Source organism: Thalia democratica, chromosome 8 (genome assembly GCF_965202585.1).
Source record: "Thalia democratica chromosome 8, ktThaDemo2.hap1.1, whole genome shotgun sequence".
In the NCBI taxonomy this organism is placed as follows: domain Eukaryota; kingdom Metazoa; phylum Chordata; class Thaliacea; order Salpida; family Salpidae; genus Thalia; species Thalia democratica.
Genome location: NC_139172.1, coordinates 3,185,212 through 3,211,799, shown reverse-complemented (window position 1 = coordinate 3,211,799; position 26,588 = coordinate 3,185,212). Strand labels below are relative to the sequence as shown.

General features: G+C 27.4%; 8 protein-coding genes and 1 pseudogene across 8 annotated transcripts; all 9 read left to right on the top strand.

The window, feature by feature from the left end:
* Positions 1-5,102: 5,102 nt before the first annotated feature.
* On the top strand, positions 5,103-5,620 carry LOC145842376 (histone H1.0-like; annotated as a pseudogene).
* Positions 5,621-10,113: 4,493 nt separating this feature from the next.
* Positions 10,114-10,470, top strand: LOC145843426 (histone H2B 7). Its single transcript, XM_082950905.1, has one exon. The coding sequence runs from the start codon at positions 10,114-10,116 to the stop codon at positions 10,468-10,470; it is 357 nt and encodes a 118-aa protein (XP_082807031.1).
* A 384-nt stretch (positions 10,471-10,854) lies between these two features.
* Positions 10,855-11,343, top strand: LOC145843425 (histone H2A-like). The gene has a single exon (XM_082950904.1). The coding sequence runs from the start codon at positions 10,855-10,857 to the stop codon at positions 11,227-11,229; it is 375 nt and encodes a 124-aa protein (XP_082807030.1). The 3' UTR covers positions 11,230-11,343.
* Positions 11,344-11,851: 508 nt separating this feature from the next.
* On the top strand, positions 11,852-12,163 carry LOC145843428 (histone H4). Its single transcript, XM_082950906.1, has one exon. The coding sequence runs from the start codon at positions 11,852-11,854 to the stop codon at positions 12,161-12,163; it is 312 nt and encodes a 103-aa protein (XP_082807032.1).
* A 629-nt stretch (positions 12,164-12,792) lies between these two features.
* On the top strand, positions 12,793-13,203 carry LOC145843424 (histone H3-like). Its single transcript, XM_082950903.1, has one exon. It carries the CDS (start codon positions 12,793-12,795, stop codon positions 13,201-13,203), a length of 411 nt encoding a protein of 136 aa, XP_082807029.1.
* A 4,305-nt stretch (positions 13,204-17,508) lies between these two features.
* On the top strand, positions 17,509-22,770 carry LOC145842375 (uncharacterized). The gene is made up of 2 exons (XM_082949803.1): positions 17,509-17,965; positions 22,412-22,770. The coding sequence occupies exons 1-2, from the start codon at positions 17,509-17,511 to the stop codon at positions 22,768-22,770; spliced, it is 816 nt and encodes a 271-aa protein (XP_082805929.1).
* Positions 22,771-23,156: 386 nt separating this feature from the next.
* LOC145842790 (histone H2A-like) lies at positions 23,157-23,531 on the top strand. The gene has a single exon (XM_082950272.1). The coding sequence runs from the start codon at positions 23,157-23,159 to the stop codon at positions 23,529-23,531; it is 375 nt and encodes a 124-aa protein (XP_082806398.1).
* A 630-nt stretch (positions 23,532-24,161) lies between these two features.
* Positions 24,162-24,473, top strand: LOC145842791 (histone H4). The gene has a single exon (XM_082950273.1). It carries the CDS (start codon positions 24,162-24,164, stop codon positions 24,471-24,473), a length of 312 nt encoding a protein of 103 aa, XP_082806399.1.
* Positions 24,474-25,107: 634 nt separating this feature from the next.
* LOC145842789 (histone H3-like) lies at positions 25,108-25,518 on the top strand. The gene has a single exon (XM_082950271.1). It carries the CDS (start codon positions 25,108-25,110, stop codon positions 25,516-25,518), a length of 411 nt encoding a protein of 136 aa, XP_082806397.1.
* The last annotated feature ends 1,070 nt before the right edge of the window (positions 25,519-26,588 follow it).

Genomic DNA, 26,588 nt, shown 5'->3' with positions numbered 1-26,588 from the left:
ATTTTAGTTATATAATAATTAAAATGAAAATAATTGAAAGTTGAAATGAAAATAATTCTTAGACTTATTTTGTATTTGCACCGTTTAATTTACTATTATTGCAATACTTAAATTTACTTATTTGTTTTAAAAACTTTAGAATATCAAACATATATACCATTTGAAAAAAAAAATATTTGCAATAAATTATTTATGAATTGATAAATATAAAAAGCATATGCACAAAAATATAAACATTGTGTTTTTAGTTGACTGAAAAACTTAAACTTGTTGTCTTTAAAAACTAAATTTTATCTTCTTCGTAAGACATTTTAAGTATAATCGAAATAATATTTATTATAAAGTTTGTTTTAGTATTTTAGTTTACAAATTAACATAGAACAGTTACGAATGCTCTCACATAACCAAAAGTTTCTCAAGTTTATCAAAAAAATATCAAAAGTGTCTAAGTATGTTTATTTTTTAAGTCTTTTAAACAAAAACAGTTTAACAAACTTTTTGGTTTATTAAGCAAAAAACTTAATATGTTATTGGGTTTATACATCTTACAAATATATTTATGAAATATTTTAATCTTTTCCTATAGAAACGTATTAATCTGGTATATTTTATATATAAAATTTTACAATTATATATTATATAGATGTTCAACTAGTTTCACTTATTAGAAAAAACTACAATAGATATAACACTACCCATATAGACTATTAATATGATTATACAGTTTTTTTAGTAGCTAGTTAATGCTTCTTCGAATAAGTAAATTTTAGATGTATAAACTTAAGAAAAAAAGTACTTTTTCGTTTATCGTAATTTTTATTTTTTGATTTACAACAAAAAGACAGTTTAAATTTTAATTTGAACTACAAATATGAACTTAACTATATATTTATTCCTAAAGCTTTTACAGTATATACAGTACATGTACAACTACCATTTATCATGTTTTAACATATAGTTATTTGTAACATGGCTACAAGTTTTCTTTTAGAAAAACGCAAGAGTTAAAAATAAATCTAAATTGTTTTACTCTACAAAATCAAAACTTCTTTTTTAACGACCAACGTTTTTATGCTAATTTTTTATTATTCTAAATTTTTACCTATAAAACACAAAGTTCAAATTATTAGTAGTATAATTGAAATAAAAGAAATTTTTTCAGTTATTTAAATTAAACATCTAAAAAGTTTAAAAGTTACCGTGACTAAGTACTTATTTTTTATTATTAGTCAACGGCTTACGACAAAAGATATTAAATTGTTTGTAAAAATGTGAAAAAAGCTAACTCAGATAAGTTGAAGAAATTTTTTTATTAAAGTAGGAAACCTATAAAGCTGTAGTTTTAATTAAAACTAAAAAATAAACTTAAAAAACATTTTGTTTCAACTTAAAAATTACAAAACTTTGATTTTTAAAATGGGCTTAACAATTTCTTTAATCTTCTATATTTAATAAGAAAAGTGTTATTTAAGTTTTATTAAATTATTTTTAACCGTCTTGTTGACAGTCTAAAAACTAATATATTAAACCTTTAAACTGCTACTGAGTAGAAAATATATTAACAATGTGTTGTATATATTTTTAAGCATTTTTATTGACTTGAAGTAAATGAATATCGCTCCTAAAACAAACTTATGTTTCAAACTTTGATATATCTTTCAGACATGGGGTCAGTATGTTTAGCTTAAAAGTAAATATGTTAAACAAACAGTTATAGTGCTAAATTTTTGAGCATTGACAAATTAGGTTCTTTTCTCAAGTATTAGGGAGTTATTTTAGTTTCGGGTTACTGTAAGTACCAAATACTCTAGTTTGAAAACAATGAAATAATATATGTTAAATAACATGTCATGAAGTTTTTTGAATCAACGTAATCCACTAGGTGTCGTTACAGAGCTTTATTCGCTTACGTCCGTAACGATCAGAATAAAAGATGTATGTTACACTTTATGTTATTCATTATTCATAAACATCCGCAGAAATGGCACCTGAAAAGAAATCAGCTCCAGCAAAAGCACCTGAACACCCAACCTACAAGGTGATGATCATCGCAGCTGTCACTGCTTTGAAGTCTCGCAAGGGAGCCTCATCGCAAGCACTGTGCAAGTACATCGAAGCCAACTAAACTAAAAATAAATTTATGTTTACAGATTCGGCATTGCGTTGCTGTTAAACATTTTTACCAAAAAGTAAAATTGTTTTAACTAATTTTATTTTTGTTAACAGCTACAAAACAAATATAATGAACTACTTAAGAAAAATAATTAAAGTCTCATCAAAGAAACTAAAAAAATATAAAGTTTTCTTTTTATTAACCATAAATGAAATGCATAACAGTAGCTCTCTAGTTTTTGATTTTGACGCTGAAACAGTTGTTCAAAGCAAAATATTATTTTTGTTTATCTTAATTTAACATAGAAATATACATATATAGAATGAAAAGGATCAAAATCAAAAAAAAAAAAAAACTTTTACAGAGCCCGTATAAAGGATTTTAAACAGTTTATTACAAACTCTTAAAAAAGAGAGTATAATTGTTTCCTATGAATAAAACTAAATGTAATTAACTATATTTTTAGAAATTTATAACTGAGATATTAATAATTTTTAAACTAAATTAATGTTTTATGTATGTTTATATTTAAGTATCTTACAGTTTGACAAAAAAACACTCAAAAAGTTTGTTCCAAGGACCTGGTGCATGTAAAAAACTTTCGTGTATCGAGTCATGCACCAGAACAGTTTAACGTCATGTCTAGGACTTTTTTTATGTATGTTAATATTAAAAAAATATCTAGCACTATATATTTCTATTAAACAGTGGTCTCATTCTTTTTTACTTTAGTTTCTATATTTAAAAACTATTGCTTACTAGTTTGCTTTTTATTATGTTTTATTTTTGGATATCGAGCACTTTTTTGTTCTGAGTTCCATTTGAAACGCTTTTGGCTTAAGCATTTTGGACTTAAAAAACGGTTTGAATTTTTTAATGAAATAGCTTAAAAATTTAATTTGTATACTTTTATTAAGGCTTAAGCTAATTTCTTAAATTTTCTAACGTTTAATGTTTTTTTTTACTTTTTTTATTACACTTGATTTTCTACAATTTTAGTTATAATTAAAAGTATATAAGAAATAAAATGACAAAACACTCGAAAACTATTTTGTATGAGCACCGTTTAGTATATTATTACTACATCACTTAAGTTCTATTTTTTGTTGTATGAATTTAAAATGTTTCAATATAAATAGCACTTGTATAAAATAATTTGACTTACAAATAAAAAACTTATTTATGAATTGATAAATACTAAAAGCATGTGCACAAAAAATATAAATAATGTGCTTTAAATTAAGTAAAAAATTTAAACTATTTCTTCTTAAAACCTTTAAGCAATCTTTGTCTCAAACAATAAAAATTTAAAAGTTTAATAAAAATAATACTTATTATAAAGTTTGTTTTAGAATCTTTTTTTACAAAGTAACATAGAACAGTTACGAATGCTCCTACACAATCATAAGTTTCTTAAGTTTGTTAGAAAAATATTGAAATTGTTTAACTATGTTTTTTTTAACTCTTTTAAACCAAATTAGCTTAACAAGTTTTTTGGTTTATTAAACAAAAAACTTAAAAAGTTATTATATTTATATAGCTTACAAACGTAATTATAAAAAATATTAATCTTTTACTTAAGAAGTGTATTAGTCTGGTATATTTTATATACAACACTATACAGTTGTATATATTTGGTTCTTTTAGATATTTAACTAGTTTTTTGTTATTAGAAAAAATATTTTAAAACTACCCATATAGTTACCCATGTTAAACTGATTTTTCAGTGTTTTTAGCAACTAATTAATATTTCTTCAAATTAGTAAATTACTTGGTCAACTTTAGAAGTACATACTTTATAAAAAAAAATCTTTTTTGTTTATCGTACTTTTTTTTTAATTACAAAATAAACACATTTTAAATTTGAAACGAAACAAAAATAAAAACTAAACTATATATATTCTATCCTAAAGTGTTATATGTTTTGCCTAAAGCTACAATAAATATTTAATTACTATTTATCATGTTTGAACATATAGTTATTTGTAACATTGCTACAAGTTTTCATTTAGACAAAATAAAAGAATTAAAGAAATTATAAATGGTTTTATTATACGAAATCAAGACTTGTTTTTTAATTTTAAACGGTTTTGTACTTAATTCTTAAAGTTTTTAATGTTTTTTATATAATTCTCAAAGTTTGAAAAGTATGAGTATAATTGAAATAAAAGAAAGTTTTAAATGTAAATGTAAATAAATTTAGAAGTTAACGTGATTATGTAGTTATTTTTTATCATAAGTCAACGGTTTACAACGAAGACTACTAAATTGTTTATGAAAAATGTGTAAAAAGTTAATTCTGATAAATTAAAGAAAGTTTATAAAAAAAAAAAAAATATGCAATGCTGTTATTTCAACAATAAACAAATTAAAAATAATAAAAGCGTTGTTTTTTACTTAAAAGTTGCAAACTTTAAATCTTCAAATCGGGCTTTAAAATTTTTGAATCTATTATACTTTATAAGAAAAGTGTTATTAAAGTTAAAGTAAATTATTTTTATCCGTTGTGTTGACCGTCTAAAAAATATTGTATTTAACCATTAGACTTCTGCTGAGTAGAAAATATATAAACAATGATTTGTATTTATTTTAAAGCATTTTTCTTGACCTAATTAAAATGAATATCGCTTCTAAAACTAACTTATGTTTCAAACTTTGATGTATCTTGTTGACATGGGGTCAGTAAGTTTAGCTTATAAGTAAATATATTAAATAACCACTTATAGCGCTAAATTTTTGAGCATTGACAAATAAGGTTCTTTTCTCAAGTATTACGAAGTTATTTTAGTATCGGTGAGTTTTAAGCATCAAACACTTTAGTTTGAAAATAATGAATTAAAAAATGATAAATAATATGTCATGATGTTTTCTATTAACCATTATCCACAAGGTGTCGTTGCAGAGCTTCATTCGCTTAAGTTCGTAACGATCAGAATGAAAAATGTATATTAAACTTTATGTCATTAATTAATTATAAATATCCGCAGAAATGGCACCTGAAAAGAAATCAGCCCCGGCAAAAGCACCTGAACACCCAACCTACAAGGTGATGATCATCGCAGCTGTCACTGCTTTGAAGTCTCGCAAGGGAGCTTCATCGCAAGCACTGTGCAAGTACATCGAAGCCAACTACAAGGTCAAAGACGGTTTTAAAGTCCACTACAAAATGGCTTTAAAGAGACTTGTTGCCGACGGTACCGTCAGCAGAGTGAGTGGTGTTGGTGCTTCTGGTTCGTTCAAGCCTGGAAAGGTTGAGTCACCAAAGAAGCCAGCAAAGAAAGCAGCTCCTAAAAAAGCCGCACCCAAAAAGAAGGCATAGCTAAAAAGCCCGCCAAGAAAGCAGCAGCCAAAAAACCTGCCGCAAAGAAGCCAGCCAAAAAGGCAGCGAAGAAACCAGCTGCTAAAAAAGCTGCACCAAAGAAGAAGGTAGCAAAGAAGGCCCCTGCCAAAGCCAAGAAGGTTGTGAAGAAGCCAGCAGCCAAGAAAGCCGCACCAAAGAAGAAATAAGTTAGTTACACATACCAACAGGCATTTTTCAATGCCACCCTAAAAATTTATAACATACATATTTAATGCCTTCGTAAGTAATAACATGTTTAGTTAATAAAGTATATTTTTTATAACTGTTAGCTTGACGATTACCTGTTCAAAGTTAATTTTTATAAAAAGTTATATGAATTTGTTTTTCTGAAGCTGCTAAAGTATTTACACAGCCTAAAGATATACATTATTGTTACTACAGTTTAAGTTACTACTGTTATATTGTTTGTTAGATAATAAAAAATAAGCGCTCAAAAAGTTTCGTTTAAGGACCTGGTTAACGAAAAACCTTAGGTTATCGAAATGTACACCACTGATACAGTTTAATATCTTGATCAGGACCAATATAGTATTCAATTGCGGCAAAATAACCCAACAAAACTTAAATTTTAATTTGTTTTACTGAGTTTTAATTGATGAAAGTAAAGTAATTTTACTTATTAATGAATTTTTCTAATTAAAATTTTACTGATGTAATGTTTAATATTAGCACGTAACACAATGTCTCATACTATGCATTAAAGCAAATTAAAAATTGTTACAAATTACTTCTTTTAATATACTCATACCATACTTAAATTTATAAGCACTTTTAATAATTTGTTAAAAAGTTTTTATATGCTATAATTGTTTGCTTTTAAATTGCTAAAGGTCTCAACATAATATGCGTAACAATTAAGTCAATATTTTTCTATAAGCCTTTAATTTATAAAAACATTTCTACTTTAGTCTTCTTACAGATTTTTATAAAAAGAGTAGAATAAAAATTGTATAGTTATTAATTGAAAAAAAAAAACTTTTTATAAATTTTTTTCTACATCAACATACTCTTAGTATGAAATACAAACAAATATTCAGCAGTATAAAACTAAAGTGTGTGTTTTTTATAGGTAACTTTATAAAACATCATAATTCGAAATTCATTCTCCTAAAAAAATTTAGGCAGATATAACTGAAAAAAAGCGGCAAAATTATGAAAAAAAAATGAATTCGTCTCTGTTAATTAATTTTTCAAAACACTTTTAAGCTATTCAATTTGTCATTTTGAAGAGAAATAAAAGCGCTCTCGTTTTAAAAGCTTACCACTCCATCTAACGATAAGTCATTAAAAACTTTTTTGACTAAAGAAAATTTTTAATTATGTTTTAAACTTTATTGTTTGCCACATTTAGTTTTATATTAAAGTAACGTTTTATTGAAGTGTTAACGACATTGAATTTTTTTTTCTTTAAATAACTTTCAGTTTTTCTAAAACGATCTATTTGATACAAAAATCAGACTTTTTAAAGCGGTTCAGTGCATAACTAGTAACTAATAGTCTAATTTCATAAAAAGTAATTAAATTCTAGACTGAAAATTTTAAGCTGCTCTGTAAATAACAAGTGTTGCCTGAATACCGTCATATATTAAGCTAAGGTTTCCACGTCCGATAATGACCGCAAAATTATCTCAGCTTGGCATTTATTTATTTACTTAATTTTCCATTAATATAAATAAATTTATAACTAAGTTTTTACATCAGCACGGTTGAAAAAAAGAAGTTTGTAAATATTCTAAATTGAATTCAAAATCTTAATGTTGATAGATAATCTAAACATTACTCAAATGGAAAATGCTGCAATTCATACCGTGCCAATGTTACATTTTACCTTGTTTGAGGAATTTGTAAACTACTGTTTAAGTTTATTTCATGTTTGCTGTTAGTATTTTTTTCTCGTTTTATTCGTTAAATAAACTTAACACTATAGTTGTAAAAATATTCTATACTTATTTTTTAGTTTTACGTTTAGACTGTATTTTCATTTTTATGTTATTAGACAATGTAATGCGTTTTGAATAAAACTTTTTTAACTATAGTTTGTTAATTTTCATATAAATTGTTTTCTTTCTTTATATATAATGTTTTTTTTCTTCAGATTAAAAAGTTTAGATTATAAAAGTTAATTTTCATTAGCTCATAAGAAATCGTCAAAGCATGTGGTGTACGTCTCGATAACTGATCTTTTTTTGTACACCAGGTCCTAAAACCGGACTTTTGAGCTATCTTTTTTATCGATAACTAAACAATATGATAAAACAAAATTTCTACTAGTTTTTTATACTAATAAAACAGCTACCAACGAGCTAAATTTTATAGTTATTAGTTTTTTAATTGAAGTCATTTACTATATATAATTAAGATAACTTCAAAACTTTTACCAACTGTTAATCTAGCTAAATAGTATATAATAATTTTTTATAACAATTTTGGCAATTTATTTTTATAAAGGCTTTGATAAGTAATTAAAAATAGATATTATAAATTGTTGTTAAGTTTTTTTTTCTTTAAACACTTACAAAAAGTTATATAAGAACTCTTTCTATTATTCAAAAATAATTTTCTGTAACTATTTTAATCAAACTATTATCTAAATATAAAGTTAAATCTTTAGCTTGAAAATTTTATAAATTTAATGTAAAAATTTTTACCATATTACATTGCACAATAGGTCACTTTTGCACGAAGGGTCACTTTACTTTTAGACACTTTTGCACGGGTTGAAATAGTGAGTTATTTTTTTTTGCTCGTACGTGATCGTACATACGTAAAATATTGCACGGAGACATTTTTGCACTGATTAAATTTATTTTTATTTGTTCTATAATTTTTTTATCAATTTTTTTTTTTTTTTTGGCTTCGTTAATTTGTTGGACTTTACCCACAAGCGTTTGTTTCAGTGCATATGCACTTGAGCCCGCTTCGTTAAGACCACAATAGCGGTTTCTCGCGATGATGCCTGTCTGATGAATCCAAATAAGGACAAAACCGGTCGTAAGTTGTCTCGGATGCTGTTGTTGTTGCCGATCGTGCGGTGAGTTTCATTATTTATTATTTCAATTTAGCTTAAGTCGTATTTTTATCGACTAAAAGCAGAAACTTTAAATAATAAGATATTAACATTATACCAAACACATAAAATATTATTAGTTATCTATAATCTTTAAAAGTATTTTCATTATTTTTAAGTTGCATTATTCTCATTTATAACTTATTAATTTTAAGAATTTAGTATTTTTAAAGTAAAATTTGTTTTTTTTCTCATATTTGTCAAACCATTTTGTTTTAAAAGAATAGTTGTAAAAATATATTTGAGCATATGTAAAACTCAGAGAATTTATTTTTCATTTTGTAAATAAAATAACTTTTAAAACAGGATTTTGAATTTTTTTTCGCTAATGCTTTAATAAGGTTTATATGAACAAAACTAAACTATTATCAACTTTACAAAAATGCTATACTTATAATGGAAGTGTAGAAGTTCTTTACAATAATCAAACTAAAAGAATTGAATCTAAAGTGAAATATCCTTCTGCTTGGGATAATAGTAAGATAATAGAAGACAGAAAAGTGAGTTTAAGCTGTTCAAAATTTTGCCGCGTTTTTAGAAGTAAGCTACACTGCACAAATATCTGCTTTACTTTGGCGCTTTTTGATATTTTAGTTAGTAAGAACTAAATGTGTTTTAATACTTACACTTTTAGAATGATTTTTAAGAATTTTATAATTTTTTATTTAATCTTATTCTGCTAAAGTATTTCAAGTTAAAATTCAAAGTTTATTTGTTTTTATAAACATACTTCTTCTTTTTCAAAAATAGGGAATAGTTTTTTCATAAGACTTGTTTTAAAATATTATATATATAAAGCTAAATTTTACTTTAGACTTTTTGGCTTTTATGATAAAAGTAAGAAGTGTATTACTAACTTAGATTTCAATAAAAATAAAATGAAAGTTTGTATTTTAAGTGCACTGTAATATTAAACTATTTTCGTTAAAAAAAATATATTATGTATTGTAAAGATTTAATTAAAAAAATAGAAAGTTTTAAGTACTCAAAAATATTTGATAAAAATTTAGTTTATAGCTTAAATAATAATATTTTTAAACTGTAACCAAACAAATTGTATACCGTAATAATAAACAAGTGCTTATTTCACTCTTTATTTCAAAAATGTTTTAATAAAAACAACTAACAGCAACATTAGAAGAAAAAAAAACAAAGAAAGTTTTCTTTAAAATCTAGTTTAATCCTTGCTTGATTAGTATAACCTAAGATAGCATTAAATGAAGGTTTTTTAGTGGAAATATTTTCTAAAACTCTTATGTTGAACAAAATACTTTTGATAATATTTGAAAAACTTCGCAATAGTTTAACTTAGATTTTTTCTTCTTCGATAAGTTTCGCATTAAAAATTATTTTTGTCATAACGTTCACTAACAAATTTCATTTGTCTTTCTGCTTTCAGATAATTCTTTAAGTTTTAAACGAGATAAGGCAATTCTAAAAAACGCAACATAAAGAAAAAAGAAAATGAGAGAACTCAAAAAATACGTCAGTGGGCGTTATAATTATTCTTTAGACGAGGTTCGTAACGATGCAATAAATAATTAATTTTCTTTTAAAAATTATTCATTCATAATGGCAGCATCCAAAGGTAGCAAGAAGGCAGTTAAGAACGTCCCAGCTGACGGTAAGAAGAAGCGCAAGGCTCGTCGCAAGGAAAGCTTCAGCATCTACGTGTACAAAGTGCTCAAGCAAGTACACCCCGATACTGGAATTTCCAGCAAGGCCATGAGCATCATGAACTCTTTCGTCAACGACATCTTCGAGCGCATTGCCGCTGAAGCTTCACGTTTGGCTCACTACAACAAGCGTTCAACCATCAGCAGTCGCGAAATTCAAACTGCTGTTCGTCTGTTGTTGCCCGGTGAGTTGGCTAAGCACGCCGTCTCTGAAGGTACCAAAGCAGTCACCAAGTACACCAGCTCAAAATAAATGGTTTGTTTCAAACCAGGCTCTTTTAAGAGCCACCCAAAACAAGTAAATATCAGCTTAAACATAATAATGTTGTACCAAAAAATAATTTGAAAAATGGAGCTTTATATTGAATCACGTAAAACAAAAGAGTAGTTTGTTATTATGAACAAAAATAAAATTACTTTCTATAGATTTTCTTTATTTGTAGTATGTTGTGCTACATTTTTATTATTGTGTATAGTTATTGCAAAATTTATATAATAAAATGTAGAAAATTTAAAAAGTTAACAAAGGACAATTTTGACCACTTGTGGGCGTTAAATCAATTACATTAGCCGAGGTTCGTAACTACTTATATATTAAAACAGATTTGAAAGAAGTTATATCATTCATCGAAGCATCATGTCGGGACGTGGAAAGGGAGCAAAGTCAAAATCCAAGCCAAAGAGCCGTTCATCACGCGCTGGACTTCAGTTTCCAGTCGGTCGTATTCACCGTCTGCTGAGAAACGGAAACTACAGCGAACGTGTTGGTGCCGGAGCACCAGTCTACTTGGCTGCAGTATTGGAATATTTGAGCGCTGAAGTTCTCGAGTTGGCTGGAAATGCCGCTCGTGACAACAAGAAGTCTCGTATCATTCCTCGTCACCTTCAACTTGCTATCCGCAACGACGAAGAGTTGAACAAACTGTTGGGAGGAGTCACCATCGCTCAAGGAGGTGTGTTGCCAAACATCCAATCTGTTCTTTTGCCAAAGAAGACCGCAAAGAAAGCTTAAGTTAGTCAATAACCCCAGGTCCTAACTCTAAATATAATCGAACACAACATGTTACTTAACCACAGTAGTTTAGTGTAAATGTAATTTTGATTCAATTTCAATATAGTATACAAATCAAAGTTGAACCTTACGTATATTTATGTTACTGAAGCAGTATTTTAACCTTTACTTAAAGCGATACTCGACTAAAACAAAACTTCAACTCTTATTTAGAGCTTTACAAAAAAACTTTAATTTATACAGTTTTTCATTTAAAACCAATTCATTAATATCATATAACAATTTCATACTAATTTTTAGTTTTATCGAGTAAAAAGTTTTAAAATTTATTGCAAATGTTTTATGGAAACAAGTTAAGAAAAATTAGTTTCAAACTATAAGAAATATTTACTAACATAAAGCAAAAGCTATCAAAACTTTCAAAGAATCAGAAAAACACCTGCTCAAAATTGTAGCGAAAATTTTTAAACATATGAAATGCTCAAAATAAATCTAAAATTGATCCCAAATTTAAAGTAATAACAAACACTAGGTGGCTTATCTATGTTTCTACGCGGTTCGTAACCATTGCTTCTGAGTATAAATACATTTGTTAAAGCTACTAACTCATTCATTCATCAACATGTCTGGTCGCGGTAAAGGAGGAAAAGGTTTGGGAAAAGGAGGCGCCAAACGTCATCGCAAAGTCCTTCGTGACAACATCCAGGGTATCACCAAGCCCGCCATTCGCCGATTGGCTCGTCGAGGCGGTGTCAAGCGTATTTCAGGCTTGATCTACGAAGAAACTCGTGGTGTGCTGAAAGTGTTCTTGGAAAACGTTGTTCGTGATGCAGTCACTTACACCGAGCATGCCAAGCGTAAGACTGTCACCGCTTTGGATGTTGTATACGCATTGAAGCGTCAAGGACGTACTTTGTACGGATTTGGAGGTTAATTAGATCTAAACACCTCGGCTCTTTTTAGAGCCACCCATACTAATGTTCTTAACATTACTAATACATATTATGTGAAACACCATTTCAGATTGTATATATATTATAAAAATATATATAGTATTTTTGTACTCTTTATAATGTATTACTTGTTAATAATTTTAGGTTTTAGCTATACAATTACATACTGTTTAAAAAAAAGACGTAAGTTTCTGTTTAACATATCTATCAATATTTCTTGAGAAGGCTAAAGAGTACAGTTTGATTTAATCTATTAATAAATGCTTTATTTAGTTCTTTAATTTGCAACATAACTGAAATAACCTTAAACAAAAATAAATGTTTTTCATAATTTTAACTTGAGTTATCGTGTTAAAATAAGTTTAAAACATAAGTTTGTGTTTTAAAATTTTCATAATTTACGAATTAACAAAACAATATCAAAATTATCATTCAAAGTTTTATAGCTACAACGTTTTAAAATTTAAATAAACTTGTTTGAATAAAATGTTTCATACAACCTAAAGCGCATTTGCTGCCTCTAGTGTTTACATTCACTTCGCCTAAGTTCGTAACTATAAAAATTAGTATATATATAAATTACTTTTTTCAGTGCATTATAAATTTCGACATGGCCCGCACCAAGCAAACCGCCCGCAAATCAACTGGAGGAAAAGCTCCCCGCAAGCAACTTGCCACCAAGGCTGCACGCAAAAGTGCACCGGCAACTGGAGGTGTCAAGAAGCCTCATCGTTACCGCCCAGGTACCGTTGCTCTTCGTGAGATCCGCCGTTACCAGAAGTCCACTGAGCTTTTGATCCGCAAGCTGCCATTCCAACGTCTTGTGCGTGAAATAGCTCAAGATTTCAAGACTGACTTGCGTTTCCAAAGCAGTGCAGTCATGGCACTTCAAGAAGCTGCTGAAGCTTATTTGGTCGGACTTTTCGAAGACACCAACTTGTGCGCCATCCACTCAAAGAGGGTAACTATCATGCCCAAAGACATCCAACTTGCCCGTCGCATCCGTGGTGAACGTGCTTAAATTGTTCTTTATGAACAGGCTCTTTTTAGAGCCACCTTTATTTCAAAATAGTACGTTGAAAGAATACACTTGGCCGTTCATACTCAGATAAAAAACACAGTTTTTGATATTTTGTTAATTATTTTGTTTATTTCTGCAAGCACAAGCTTTTTTAGGTAAATTATTTAATCGTTCATTTGACTTTGTTCCATTATAAAGCGATCAGTTGTACTACGTTTTTTTTTTAATTAATGAAAAATATTTATCAAAATTTAGTCGGTTTCTTGTAAAACATTAAAGAATGTTATTTTTCTCTATAAAGATGTTATTTAAACAGATCATAGGTGTTTGTTATACAAGGCAGACTTTAGAAAAGTAAACAGCTAATTTTTAATAAAGTTTACAAAGTTGAAGCTACAATATAATCTAAAAAACACAAAAAGCTAAGAAAATTAACAAATGCCTTCAAACAATTTTAAGCGGGAAAGTTGCAACTTACAAATGCTCGTTTTTCACTCTTTATCATCTTTCACTCTTCTTTTTCTTATGCACAGTTTTCAAAACTTCTTACTTTTTCGTATGTTACACTTAATTTCAAACTTTTTCTTAGTCGTTTTAAGTTTTTGTAAACGTTTTTTACTAAACAACGAAATGTTGATAAAGTACACATGCTTGATATAAAAAAAAGCTTTTCCTACTTTAATTTATTATTGTATATAACGCTTTTATATGTATATAAAAGTATTTTTTATTTCTTTTTGAAAAATTTTTAAATGTATTTTGCTATGGTTTTTGTATTTTATATCTAAACGTAAAACAAATGTGCTTGTTTCGATTAAACAATATTTTTTTAACACCTTTTAAAAATATTTTTTAATAACTTCTGATTTACTACAGTTTTGTATCTAACTTTTTGTTAGGATATTTACAGTTTATTATAAAATGAACAACTATTATTAAATTAAAACATCTGATTATAGTGTTAGTTTTTTAAGTAGAAATGTGTATCAATTGCAATTTGTTTCAATATTTAATAGATAGCAATTGTACTATAATGTTTATTTTTTTCTATATTTGTTTGCATAATACTATTGTATTAATTTAAAGATTAAGTCAAAGGAAACATAACAATTTTGTAACTTATTAATGAAAATATTAATTCTTTGTTTAATCTAGCAGTGTATTCTACAATTAGTATTGTTTATTTCTTAACTTTAATGTTAACTTTTGTTTTATCGAACCTTAAAACCTTATTTCGTAACATTTCAAGTTCTGCTTAATGTATAACTAAAAATAAATTTATGTTTACAGATTCGGCATTGCGTTGCTGTTAAACATTTTTACCAAAAATTAAAATTGTTTTAACTAATTTTATTTTTGTTAACAGCTACAAAACAAATATAATGAACTACTTAAGAAAAATAATTAAAGTCTCATCAAAGAAACTAAAAAAATATAAAGTTTTCTTTTTATTAACCATAAATGAAATGCATAACAGTAGCTCTCTAGTTTTCGATTTTGACGCTGAAACAGTTGTTAAAAGCAAAATATTATTTTTGTTTATCTTAATTTAACATAGAAATATACATATATAGAATGAAAAGGATCAAAATCAAAAAAAAAAAAACTTTTACAGAGCCCGTATAAAGGATTTTAAACAGTTTATTACAAACTCTTAAAAAAGAGAGTATAATTGTTTCCTATGAATAAAACTAAATGTAATTAACTATATTTTTAGAAATATATAACTGAGATATTAATATTTTTTAAACTAAATTAATGTTTTATGTATGTTTATATTTAAGTATCTTACAGTTTGACAAAAAAACACTCAAAAAGTTTGTTCCAAGGACCTGGTGCATGTAAAAAACTTTCGGTTATCGAGTCATGCACCAGAACAGTTTAACGTCATGTCTAGGACTTTTTTTATGTATGTTAATATTAAAAAATATCTAGCACTATATATTTCTATTAAACAGTGGTCTCATTCTTTTTTACTTTAGTTTCTATATTTAAAAACTATTGCTTACTAGTTTGCTTTTTATTATGTTTTATTTTTGGATATCGAGCACTTTTTTGTTCTGAGTTCCATTTGAAACGCTTTTGGCTTAAGCATTTTGGACTTAAAAAACGGTTTGAATTTTTTAATGAAATAGCTTATAAATTTAATTTGTATACTTTAGTAAGAATTAAGCTAATTTCTTTAATTTTCTAACGTTTAATGTTTTTTTTTTACTTTTTTTATTACACTTGATTTTCTACAATTTTAGTTATAATTAAAAGTATATAAGAAATAAAATGACAAAACACTCGAAAACTATTTTGTATGAGCACCGTTTAGTATATTATTACTACATCACTTAAGTTCTATTTTTTGTTGTATGAATTTAAAATGTTTCAATATAAATAGCACTTGTATAAAATAATTTGACTTATAAATAAAAAACTTATTTATGAATTGATAAATACTAAAAGCATATGCACAAAAAATATAAATAATGTGCTTTAAATTAAGTAAAAAATTTAAACTATTTCTTCTTAAAACCTTTAAGCAATCTTTGTCTCAAACAATAAAAATTTAAAAGTTTAATAAAAATAATACTTATTATAAAGTTTGTTTTAGAATCTTTTTTTACAAAGTAACATAGAACAGTTACGAATGCTCCTACACAATCATAAGTTTCTTAAGTTTATTAGAAAAATATTGAAATTGTTTAACTATGTTTTTTTTTAACTCTTTTAAACCAAATTAGCTTAACAAGTTTTTTGGTTTATTAAACAAAAAACTTAAAAAGTTATTATATTTATATAGCTTACAAACGTAATTATAAAAAATATTAATCTTTTACTTAAGAAGTGTATTAGTCTGGTATATTTTATATACAACACTATACAGTTGTATATATTTGGTTCTTTTAGATATTTAACTAGTTTTTTATTATTAGAAAAAATATTTTAAAACTACCCATATAGTTACCCATGTTAAACTGATTTTTCAGTGTTTTTAGCAACTAATTAATATTTCTTCAAATTAGTAAATTACTTGGTCAACTTTAGAAGTACATACTTTATAAAAAAAAAATCTTTTTTGTTTATCGTACTTTTTTTTTTTAATTACAAAATAAACACATTTTAAATTTGAAACGAAACAAAAATAAAAACTAAACTATATATATTCTATCCTAAAGTGTTATATGTTTTGCCTAAAGCTACAATAAACATTTAGTTACTATTTATCATGTTTGAACATATAGTTATTTGTAACATGGCTACAAGTTTTCATTTAGACAAAATAAAAGAATTAAAGAAATTATAAATGGTTTTATTATACAAAATCAAGACTTGTTTTTTAATTTTAAACGGTTTTGTACTTAATTCTTAAAATTTTTAATGTTTTTTTATATAATTCTCAAAGTTTGAAAAGTATTAGTATAATTGAAATAAAAGAAAGTTTTAAATGTAAATGTAAATAAATTTAGAAGTTAACGTGATTATGTAGTTATTTTTTATCATAAGTCAACGGTTTACAACGAAGACTACTAAATTGTTTATGAAAAATGTGTAAAAAGATAATTCTGATAAATTAAAGAAAGTTTATATTATAGAAATAAATCTGCAATGCTGTTATTTCAACAATAAACAAATTAAAAATAATAAAAGCGTTGTTTTTTACTTAAAAGTTGCAAACTTTAAATTTTCAAAAGGGGCTTTAAAATTTTTGAAGTTATTGTACTTTATAAGAAAAGTGTTATTAAAGTTATAGTAAATTATTTTTATCCGTTATGTTGACCGTCTAAAAAATATTGTATTTAACAATTAGACTTCTGCTGAGTAGAAAATATATATACAATGATTTGTATTTATTTTAAAGCTTTTTTCTTGACCAGAACTAAATGAATATCGCTCCTAAAACTAACTTATGTTTCAAACTTTGATGTATCTTGTTGGCATGGGGTCAGTAAGTTTAGCTTAAAAGTAAATGTATTAGATAAACACTTATAGCGCTGAATTTTTGAGCATTGACATATAAGGTTCTTTTCACAAGTATCACGAAGTTATTTTAGTATCGGTGAATTTTAAACATCAAACATTTTAGTTTAAAAATAATGAATTAAAAAATGTTAAGTAATATGTCATGCTGTTTTTTAATTAACCATAATCCACAAGGTGTCGTTGCAGAGCTTTATTCGCTTAAGTCCGTAACGATCGGAATGAAAAATGTATATTAAACTTTATGTCATTCATTATTTACAAATATCCGCAAAAATGGCACCTGAAAAGAAATCAGCCCCAGCAAAAGCACCTGAACACCCAACCTACAAGGAGATGATCATCGCAGCTGTCACTGCTTTGAAGTCTCGCAAGGGAGCTTCATCGCAAGCACTGTGCAAGTACATTGAAGCCAACTACAAGGTCAAAGACGGCTTTAAAGTTCACTACAAAATGGCTTTAAAGAGACTTGTTGCCGACGGTACCGTCAGCAGAGTGAGTGGTGTTGGTGCTTCTGGTTCATTCAAGCCTGGAAAGGTTGAGTCACCAAAGAAGCCAGCAAAGAAAGCCGCTCCTAAAAAAGCCGCACCCAAAAAGAAGGCAGTAGCTAAAAAGCCCGCCAAGAAAGCAGCAGCCAAAAAACCTGCCGCAAAGAAGCCAGCCAAAAAGGCAGCGAAGAAACCAGCTGCTAAAAAAGCTGCACCAAAGAAGAAGGTAGCAAAGAAGGCCCCTGCTAAAGCCAAGAAGGTTGTGAAGAAGCCAGCAGCCAAGAAAGCCGCACCAAAGAAGAAATAAGTTAGTTACACATACCAACAGGCATTTTTCAATGCCACCCTAAAACATACATATTTAATGCCTTCGTAAGTAATAACATGTTTAGTTAATTAAGTATATTTTTTATAACTGTTAGCTTGACGATTATCTGTTCAAAGTTAATTTTTATAAAAAGTTATATGAATTTGTTTTTCTGAAGCTGCTAAAGTATTTACACAGCCTAAAGATATACATTATTGTTACTACAGTTTAAGTCACTACTGTTATATTGTTTGTTAGATAATAAAAAATAAGCGCTCAAAAAGTTTCGTTTAAGGACCTGGTTAACGAAAAACCTTAGGTTATCGAAATGTACACCACTGATACAGTTTAATATCTTGATCAGGACCAATATAGTATTCAATTGCGGCAAAATAACCCAACAAAACTTAAATTTTAATTTGTTTTACTGAGTTTTAATTGATGAAAGTAAACTAATTTTACTTATTAATGAATTTTTGCTAATTAAAATTTTACTGTTGTAATGTTTAATATTAGCACGTAACACAATGTCTCATACTATGCATTAAAGCAAATTAAAAATTGTTACATATTACTTCTTTTAATATACTCATACCTTACTTAAATTTATAAGCACTTTTAATAATTTGTTAAAAAGTTTTTATATGCTATAATTGTTTGCTTTTAAATTGCTAAAGGTCTCAACAAAATATGCGTAACAATGAAGTCAATATTTTTCTATAAGCCTTTAATTTATAAAAACATTTCTACTTTAGTCTTCTTACAGATTTTTATAAAAAGAGTAGAATAAAAATTGAATAGTTATTAATTGAAAAAAAAAACTTTTTATAAATTTTTTTCTACATCAACATACTCTTAGTATGAAATACAAACAAATATTCAGCAGTATAAAACTAAAGTGTGTGTTTTTTATAGGTAACTTTATAAAACATCATAATTCGAAATTCATTCTCCTAAAAAAATTTAGGCAGATATAACTGAAAAAAAGCGGCAAAATTATGAAAAAAACGAATTCGTCTCTGTAAATTACTTTTTCAAAACACTTTTAAGCTATTCAATTTGTCATTTTGAAGAGAAATAAAAGCGCTCTCGTTTTAAAAGCTTACCACTCCATCTAACGATAAGTCATTAAAAACTTTTTTGACTAAAGAAAATTTTTAATTATGTTTTAAACTTTATTGTTTGCCACATTTAGTTTTATATTAAAGTAACGTTTTATTAAAGTGTTAACGACATTGATTTTTTTTCCTTTAAATAACTTTCAGTTTTTCTAAAACGATCTATTTGATATCAAAATCAGACTTTTTAAAGCGGTTCAGTGCATAACCAGTAAATAATAGTCTAATTTCATAAAAAGTAATTGAATTCTAGACTGAAAATTTTAAGCTGCTCTGTAAATAACAAGTGTTGCCTAAATACCGTCATATATTAAGCTAAGGTTTCCACGTCCGATAATGACCGCAAAATTATCTCAGCTTAGCATTTATTTATTTACTTAATTTTCCATTAGTATAAATAAATTTATAACTAAGTTTTCACATCGGCACGGTTGAAAAAAAAGAAGTTTGTAAATATTCTGAAGTGAATTCAAAATATTAATCTTGATAGATAATCTAAACATTACCGAAATAAAAATTTCTGCAACACATACCGAACCACTGTTACATTTTACTTTGTTTGAGGAATTTGTAAACTACTGTTTAAGTTTTTTCATGTTTGCTGTTACTATTTTTTCTCGTTTTATTCGTTAAATAAACTTAACATTATAGTTGTAAAAATATTCTATACTTTTTTTTTTGTTTTACGTTTAGACTTTATTTTAATTTTTATGTTATTAGACAAGTTTTGTAATGCGTTTTGAATAAAACGTTTTTAACTATAGTTTATTAATTTTCATATAAATTGTTTTCTTCCTTTATATATAATGTTGATTTTTTAATTTAGATTATAAAAATTAACTTTCATTAGCTCATAAGAAATCGTAAAAGCATGTGGTGTACGTCTCGATAACTGATCTTTTTTTGTACACCAGGTCCTAAAACCGGACTTTTGAGCTATCTTTTTTATCGATAACTAAACAATATGATAAAAAAAAAATTCTACTAGTTTTTTATACTAATAAAACAGCTACCAACGAGCTAAATTTTATAGTTATTAGTTTTTTGATTGAAGTCATTTACTATATATAATTAAGATAACTTCAAAACTTTTACAAACTGTTTATCTAGCTAAATAGTATATAATCATTTTTTATAACAATTTAGGCAATTTATTTTTATAAAGGCTTTGATAAGTATTAAAAAATAGATATTATAAATTGTTGTTAAGTTTTTTTTTCTTTAAACACTTACAAAAAGTTATATAACAATTCTTTCTATTATTCAAAAATAATTTTCTGTAACTGTTTTAATCAAACTATTATCTAAATATAAAGTTAAATTTTTAGCTTGAAAATTTTATAAATTTAATGTAAAAGTTTTTACCATATTACATTGCACGAAGGGTCACTTTACTTTTAGACACTTTTGCACGGATTGAAATAGTGAGTTATTTTTTTGCTCGTACGTGATCGTACATACGTAAGATAATGCACGGAGACATTTTTGCACTGTTTAATTTATTTTTCATTTATTCTATAATTTTATTATCAATTTTATTTTTTGGCTGCGTTAATTTTTTGGTTTTACCCACAAGTGTTCGTTTCAGTGCATATGCACTTGAGCCCGCTTCGTTAAGACCACAATAGCGGTTTCTCGCGACTATGCCTGTCTGATGAGTCTAAATAAGGACAAAACCGGTCGTAAGTTGTCTCGGATGCTGTTGCTGTTGATCGTGCGGTGAGTTTCATTGTTTATTATTCAATTTAGCTTAAGTCGTAATTTTATCGACTAAAAGTAGAAACTTTAAATAATAAAAATATTAACATTGTACCAAACACATAAAATATTATTAGTTCTCTATAACCTTTTAAAATATTTTCATTATTTTTAAGTTGCATTATTTTCATTTATAACTTATTAATTTTAAGAATTTAGTATTTTTAAAGTAAAAATTGTTTTTTTTCTCATATTTGTCAAACCATTTTGTTTTAAAAGAATAGTTGTAAAAATGTATTTAAGCATATTTAAAACTCAGAGAATTTATTTTTCATATTGTTAATAAAATAACTTTTAAAACAGGATTTTAAATTTTTTTTTCGCTTATGCTTTAATAAGGTTTATATGAACAAAACTAAACTATTATCAACTTTACAAAAATGCTATATTTATAATGGAAGTGTAGAAGTTCTTTTTAATAATCAAACTAAAAGAATTGAAACTAAAGTGAAATATCCTTCTGCCGAGGATAATAGTAAGATAATAGAAGACAGAAAAGTGAGTTTAAGCTGTTCAAAATTTTGCCGCGTTTTTACACTAATATCTGCTTTACTTTGGCGCTTTTTGATACTTTAGTTAGTAAGAACTAAATATGTTTTAGTACTTTTAATTTTAGTATGATTTTTAAGAACTTTATAATTTTTAATTTAATCTTATTTTTCTAAATTATTTTAACTTTTTTTTTCAAGTTAAAATTCAAGTTTGTTAGTTTTTATAAACATACTTCTTCTTTTTCAAAAATAAGGGAATAGTTTTTTCATAAGATTTGTTTTAAAATATTATATATATAAAGCTAAATTTTACTTTCGACTTTTTGGCACTTATGATAAAAGTAAGAAGTGTATTACTAACTTAGATTTCAATAAAAATAAAATAAAATGAAAGTTTTATTTTAAGTGCACTGTAATATTAAACTATTTTCGTTTAATGAATATTTTATGTATTGTAAAGATTTAATTAAAAAAATAGAAAGTTTTAAGTACTCAAAAATATTTGATAAAAATTAAGTTTATAGCTTAAATAATAATATTTTTAAACTGTAACTAAACAAATTGTATACCGTAATAATAAAAAAATGCTTATTTCACTCTTTATTTTAAAAATGTTTAAAAAAAAAACAACTAACAGCAACATTAGAAGAAAAAAATAAAACAAAGAAAGTTTTCTTTAAAATCTAGTTTAATCCTTGCTTGATTAATATAACCTAAGATAGCATTAAATGAAGGTTTTTTAGTGATAATATTTTCTAAAGCTAATATGTTGAACAAAAATCTTTTGATAATATTTTAAATAATTTAAAATAGTTTAACTTAGATTTTTTCTTCTTCGATAAGTTTCGGATTAAAACTTATTTTACAACGTTCACTAATAGATTTCATTTCTCTTTCTGCTTTCAGATATTTTTAAAAGTTTTAAACGAGATAAGGCATTTCTAAAAAGCACAACTTAAAGAAAAAAGAAAGTGAGAGAATTCAATAAATACGTTAGTGGGCGGTATAATTATTCATTAGACGAGGTTCGTAACGATGTAATATATAATTAAACTTGATGATACAATTATTCATTCATAATGGCAGCATCCAAAGGTAGCAAGAAGGCAGTAAAGAACGTCCCAGCTGACGGCAAGAAGAAGCGCAAGGCTCGTCGCAAGGAAAGCTTCAGCATCTACGTGTACAAAGTGCTCAAGCAAGTACACCCCGATACTGGAATTTCCAGCAAGGCCATGAGCATCATGAACTCTTTCGTCAACGACATCTTCGAGCGCATTGCCGCTGAAGCTTCACGTTTGGCTCACTACAACAAGCGTTCAACCATCAGCAGTCGCGAAATTCAAACTGCTGTTCGTCTGTTGTTGCCCGGTGAGTTGGCTAAGCACGCCGTCTCTGAAGGTACCAAAGCAGTCACCAAGTACACCAGCTCTAAATAAATGGTTTGTTTCAAACCGGCTCTTTTCAGAGCCACCAAAAACAAGCGAATATTAGCTAAAACATAATAATGTTGTACCATAAAAAATTTGAAAAATTGAGATTTTATATTGAATTACGTAAAACAAAAGAGTAGTTTGTTATGATAAACAAAAATAATATTACTATCTATAAATTTATTTATTTGTCGTATGTTGTGCTACATTTTTATTGTGTCTAAATATTGCAAAATTTATTTAATAAAATAAAATATTGTAGAAAAATAAAAAAGTTAACAAAGGACAGTTTTGACCACTTGTGGGCGTTAAAGCAATTACATTAGCCGAGGTTCGTAACTACTTGTATATTAAAACATATTTGAAGAAGTTATATCATTCATCAAAGCATCATGTCAGGACGTGGAAAGGGAGCAAAGTCAAAATCCAAGCCAAAGAGCCGTTCATCACGCGCTGGACTTCAGTTTCCAGTCGGTCGTATTCACCGTCTGCTGAGAAACGGAAACTACAGCGAACGTGTTGGTGCCGGAGCACCAGTCTACTTGGCTGCAGTGTTGGAATACTTGAGCGCTGAAGTGCTCGAGTTGGCTGGAAATGCCGCTCGTGACAACAAGAAGTCTCGTATCATTCCCCGTCACCTACAACTTGCTATTCGCAACGACGAAGAGTTGAACAAACTGTTGGGAGGAGTCACCATCGCTCAAGGAGGTGTGTTGCCAAACATCCAATCTGTTCTTCTGCCAAAGAAGACCGCAAAGAAAGCTTAAGTTAGTCAAAAACCCCAGGTCCTTTTAAGGGCCACTCTAAATATAATCGACCACAACATGTTACTTAGCCACAGTAGTTTAGTGAAAATGTAATTTTGATTCAATTTCAATATAGTATACAAATCAAAGTTGAACCTTACGTATATTTATGTTACTGAAGCAGTATTTTAACCTTTACTTAATGCGATACTCGACTAAAAAAAAACTTCAACTCTTATTTAGAGCTTTACAAAAAAACTTTAATTTATACAGTTTTTCATTAAAAACCAATTCATTAATATCATATAACAATTTCATACTAATTCTTAGTTTTATTGAGTAAAAAATTTTAAAATTTATTGCAAATGTTTTATGGAAACCAGTTTAGAAAAGTTAGTTTCAAACTATAAGAGTATTTACTAACATAAAGCAAAAGCTATCAAAACTTTCAAAGAATCAGAAAAACACCTGCTCAAAATAGTAGCGAAAATTTTTAAACATATGAAATGCTCATGTTAAATCTAAAATATATCCCAAATTTGAAGTAATAACAAACACTAGGTGGCTTATCTACGTTTCTACGCGGTTCGTAACCATTGCTTCTGAGTATAAATACTTTCGTTAAAGCCATTAACTCATTCGTTCATCAACATGTCTGGTCGCGGTAAAGGAGGAAAAGGTTTGGGAAAAGGAGGCGCCAAACGTCATCGCAAAGTCCTTCGTGACAACATCCAGGGTATCACCAAGCCCGCCATTCGCCGATTGGCTCGTCGAGGCGGTGTCAAGCGTATTTCAGGCTTGATCTACGAAGAAACTCGTGGTGTGCTGAAGGTATTCTTGGAAAACGTTGTTCGTGATGCAGTCACTTACACCGAGCATGCCAAGCGTAAGACTGTCACCGCTTTGGATGTTGTATACGCATTGAAGCGTCAAGGACGTACCTTGTACGGATTCGGAGGTTAATTAGCTTTAAACACCTCGGCTCTTTTAAGAGCCACCCATACTAATATTCTAAACATAACAAATACATATTATGTGAAACACCATTTCAGATTGTATATATATTATAAAAATATATATAGTAATTTTGTACTCTTTATAATGTATTACTTGTTAATAATTTTAGGTTTTAGCTATACGATTACATACTGTTTAAAAAAAAGACGTAAGTTTCTGTTTAACATATCTATCAATAATTCTTGAGAAGGCTAAAGAGTACAGTTTGATTTAATCTATTAATAAATGCTTAATTTAGTTTCTTTAGTTTGCAACATAACTGAAATAACCTTATACAAAAATAAATGTTTTTAAAACAATTTTAACTTGAGTTATCGTGATAAAATAAGTTTAAAACACAAGTTTATGTTTTTTAAAAATTTTATAATTTACGAATTAACAAAACAATATCAAAGTTATCATCCAAAGTTTTATAGCTACAACGTTTTAAAATTTAAATAAACTTGTTTGAATAAAATGTTTCATACAACCTAAAGCGCATTTGCTGCCTCTAGTGTTTACATTCACTTCGCCTAAGTTCGTAACTATAAAAATTAGTATATATCTAAATTACTTTTTTCAGTGCATTATAAATTTCGACATGGCCCGCACCAAGCAAACCGCCCGCAAATCAACTGGAGGAAAAGCTCCCCGCAAGCAACTTGCCACCAAGGCTGCACGCAAAAGTGCACCAGCAACTGGAGGTGTCAAGAAGCCTCATCGTTACCGCCCAGGTACCGTTGCTCTTCGTGAGATCCGCCGTTACCAGAAGTCCACTGAGCTTTTAATCCGCAAGCTGCCATTCCAACGTCTTGTGCGTGAAATAGCTCAAGATTTCAAGACTGACTTGCGTTTCCAAAGCAGTGCAGTCATGGCACTTCAAGAAGCTGCTGAAGCTTACTTGGTCGGACTTTTCGAAGACACCAACTTGTGCGCCATCCACTCAAAGAGGGTAACCATCATGCCCAAAGACATCCAACTTGCCCGTCGCATCCGTGGTGAACGTGCTTAAATTGTTCATTATGAACAGGCTCTTTTTAGAGCCACCTTTATTTCAAAATAGTACGTTGAAAGAATACATTCTGGCCGTTCATACTCAGATAAAAAACACAGTTTTTGATATATATTATTTTGTTTAATTCTGCAAGCACAAGCTTTTTTAAGTAAACTATTTAATCGTTCATTTGACTTGGTTCCATTATAAAGCGATCAGTTCCATTATTATTGTACTACGCTTTTTTTTTATTTAATAAAATTACAATTTAGTTGGTTTCTTGTGAAACATTTAAGAATGTTTTTTCTCTATAAAAATGTTATTTAAACAGATCATAGCTGTTTTTTATATGAGTCAGACTTTTGAAAAGAAAACAGCTAGATTTTAATAAAGTTTACAAAGTTGTAGCTACAAAATAGTATAAAAAACAAAAAAGCTAAAACCAAAGCTGATAAAATCTACAAACAATTTCAAATCACTTTAAGTGGGAAAGTTGCAACTTACAAAATGCTCGTTTTTCACTCTTTATTATCTTTCACTCTTCTTTTTCTTATGCACAGTTTTCAAAACTTCTAAATTTTTCGTATGTTATGCTTAATTTCAAACTTTTTCTTAGTCGTTTTAAGTTTTTGTAAACGTTTTTTACTAAACAACGAAATGTTGATAAAGCACACATGCTTGATATAAAAAAAGCTTTTCCTACTTTAATTTATTATTGTATATAACGCTTTTATATGTATATAAAAATATTTTTTATTTCTTTTTGAAAATTTTTTAATGTATTTTGCTATGGTTTTTGTATTTTATATCTAAACGTAAAACAAATGTGCTTATTTCGATTAAACATTATTTTTTCAACACTTTTCAAAAATTTTTTTTAATAACTTCTGATTTACTACAGTTTTGTATCTAACTTTTTGTTAGGATATTTAAATTTTATTATAAAATGAACAATTATTATTAAATTAAAACATCTGTTTATAGTGTTAGTTTTTTAAGTAGAAATGTGTATCAATTGCAATTTGTTTCAATATTTAATAGATAGCAATTGTACTATAATGCTTATTTTTTTCTATATTTGTTTGCAT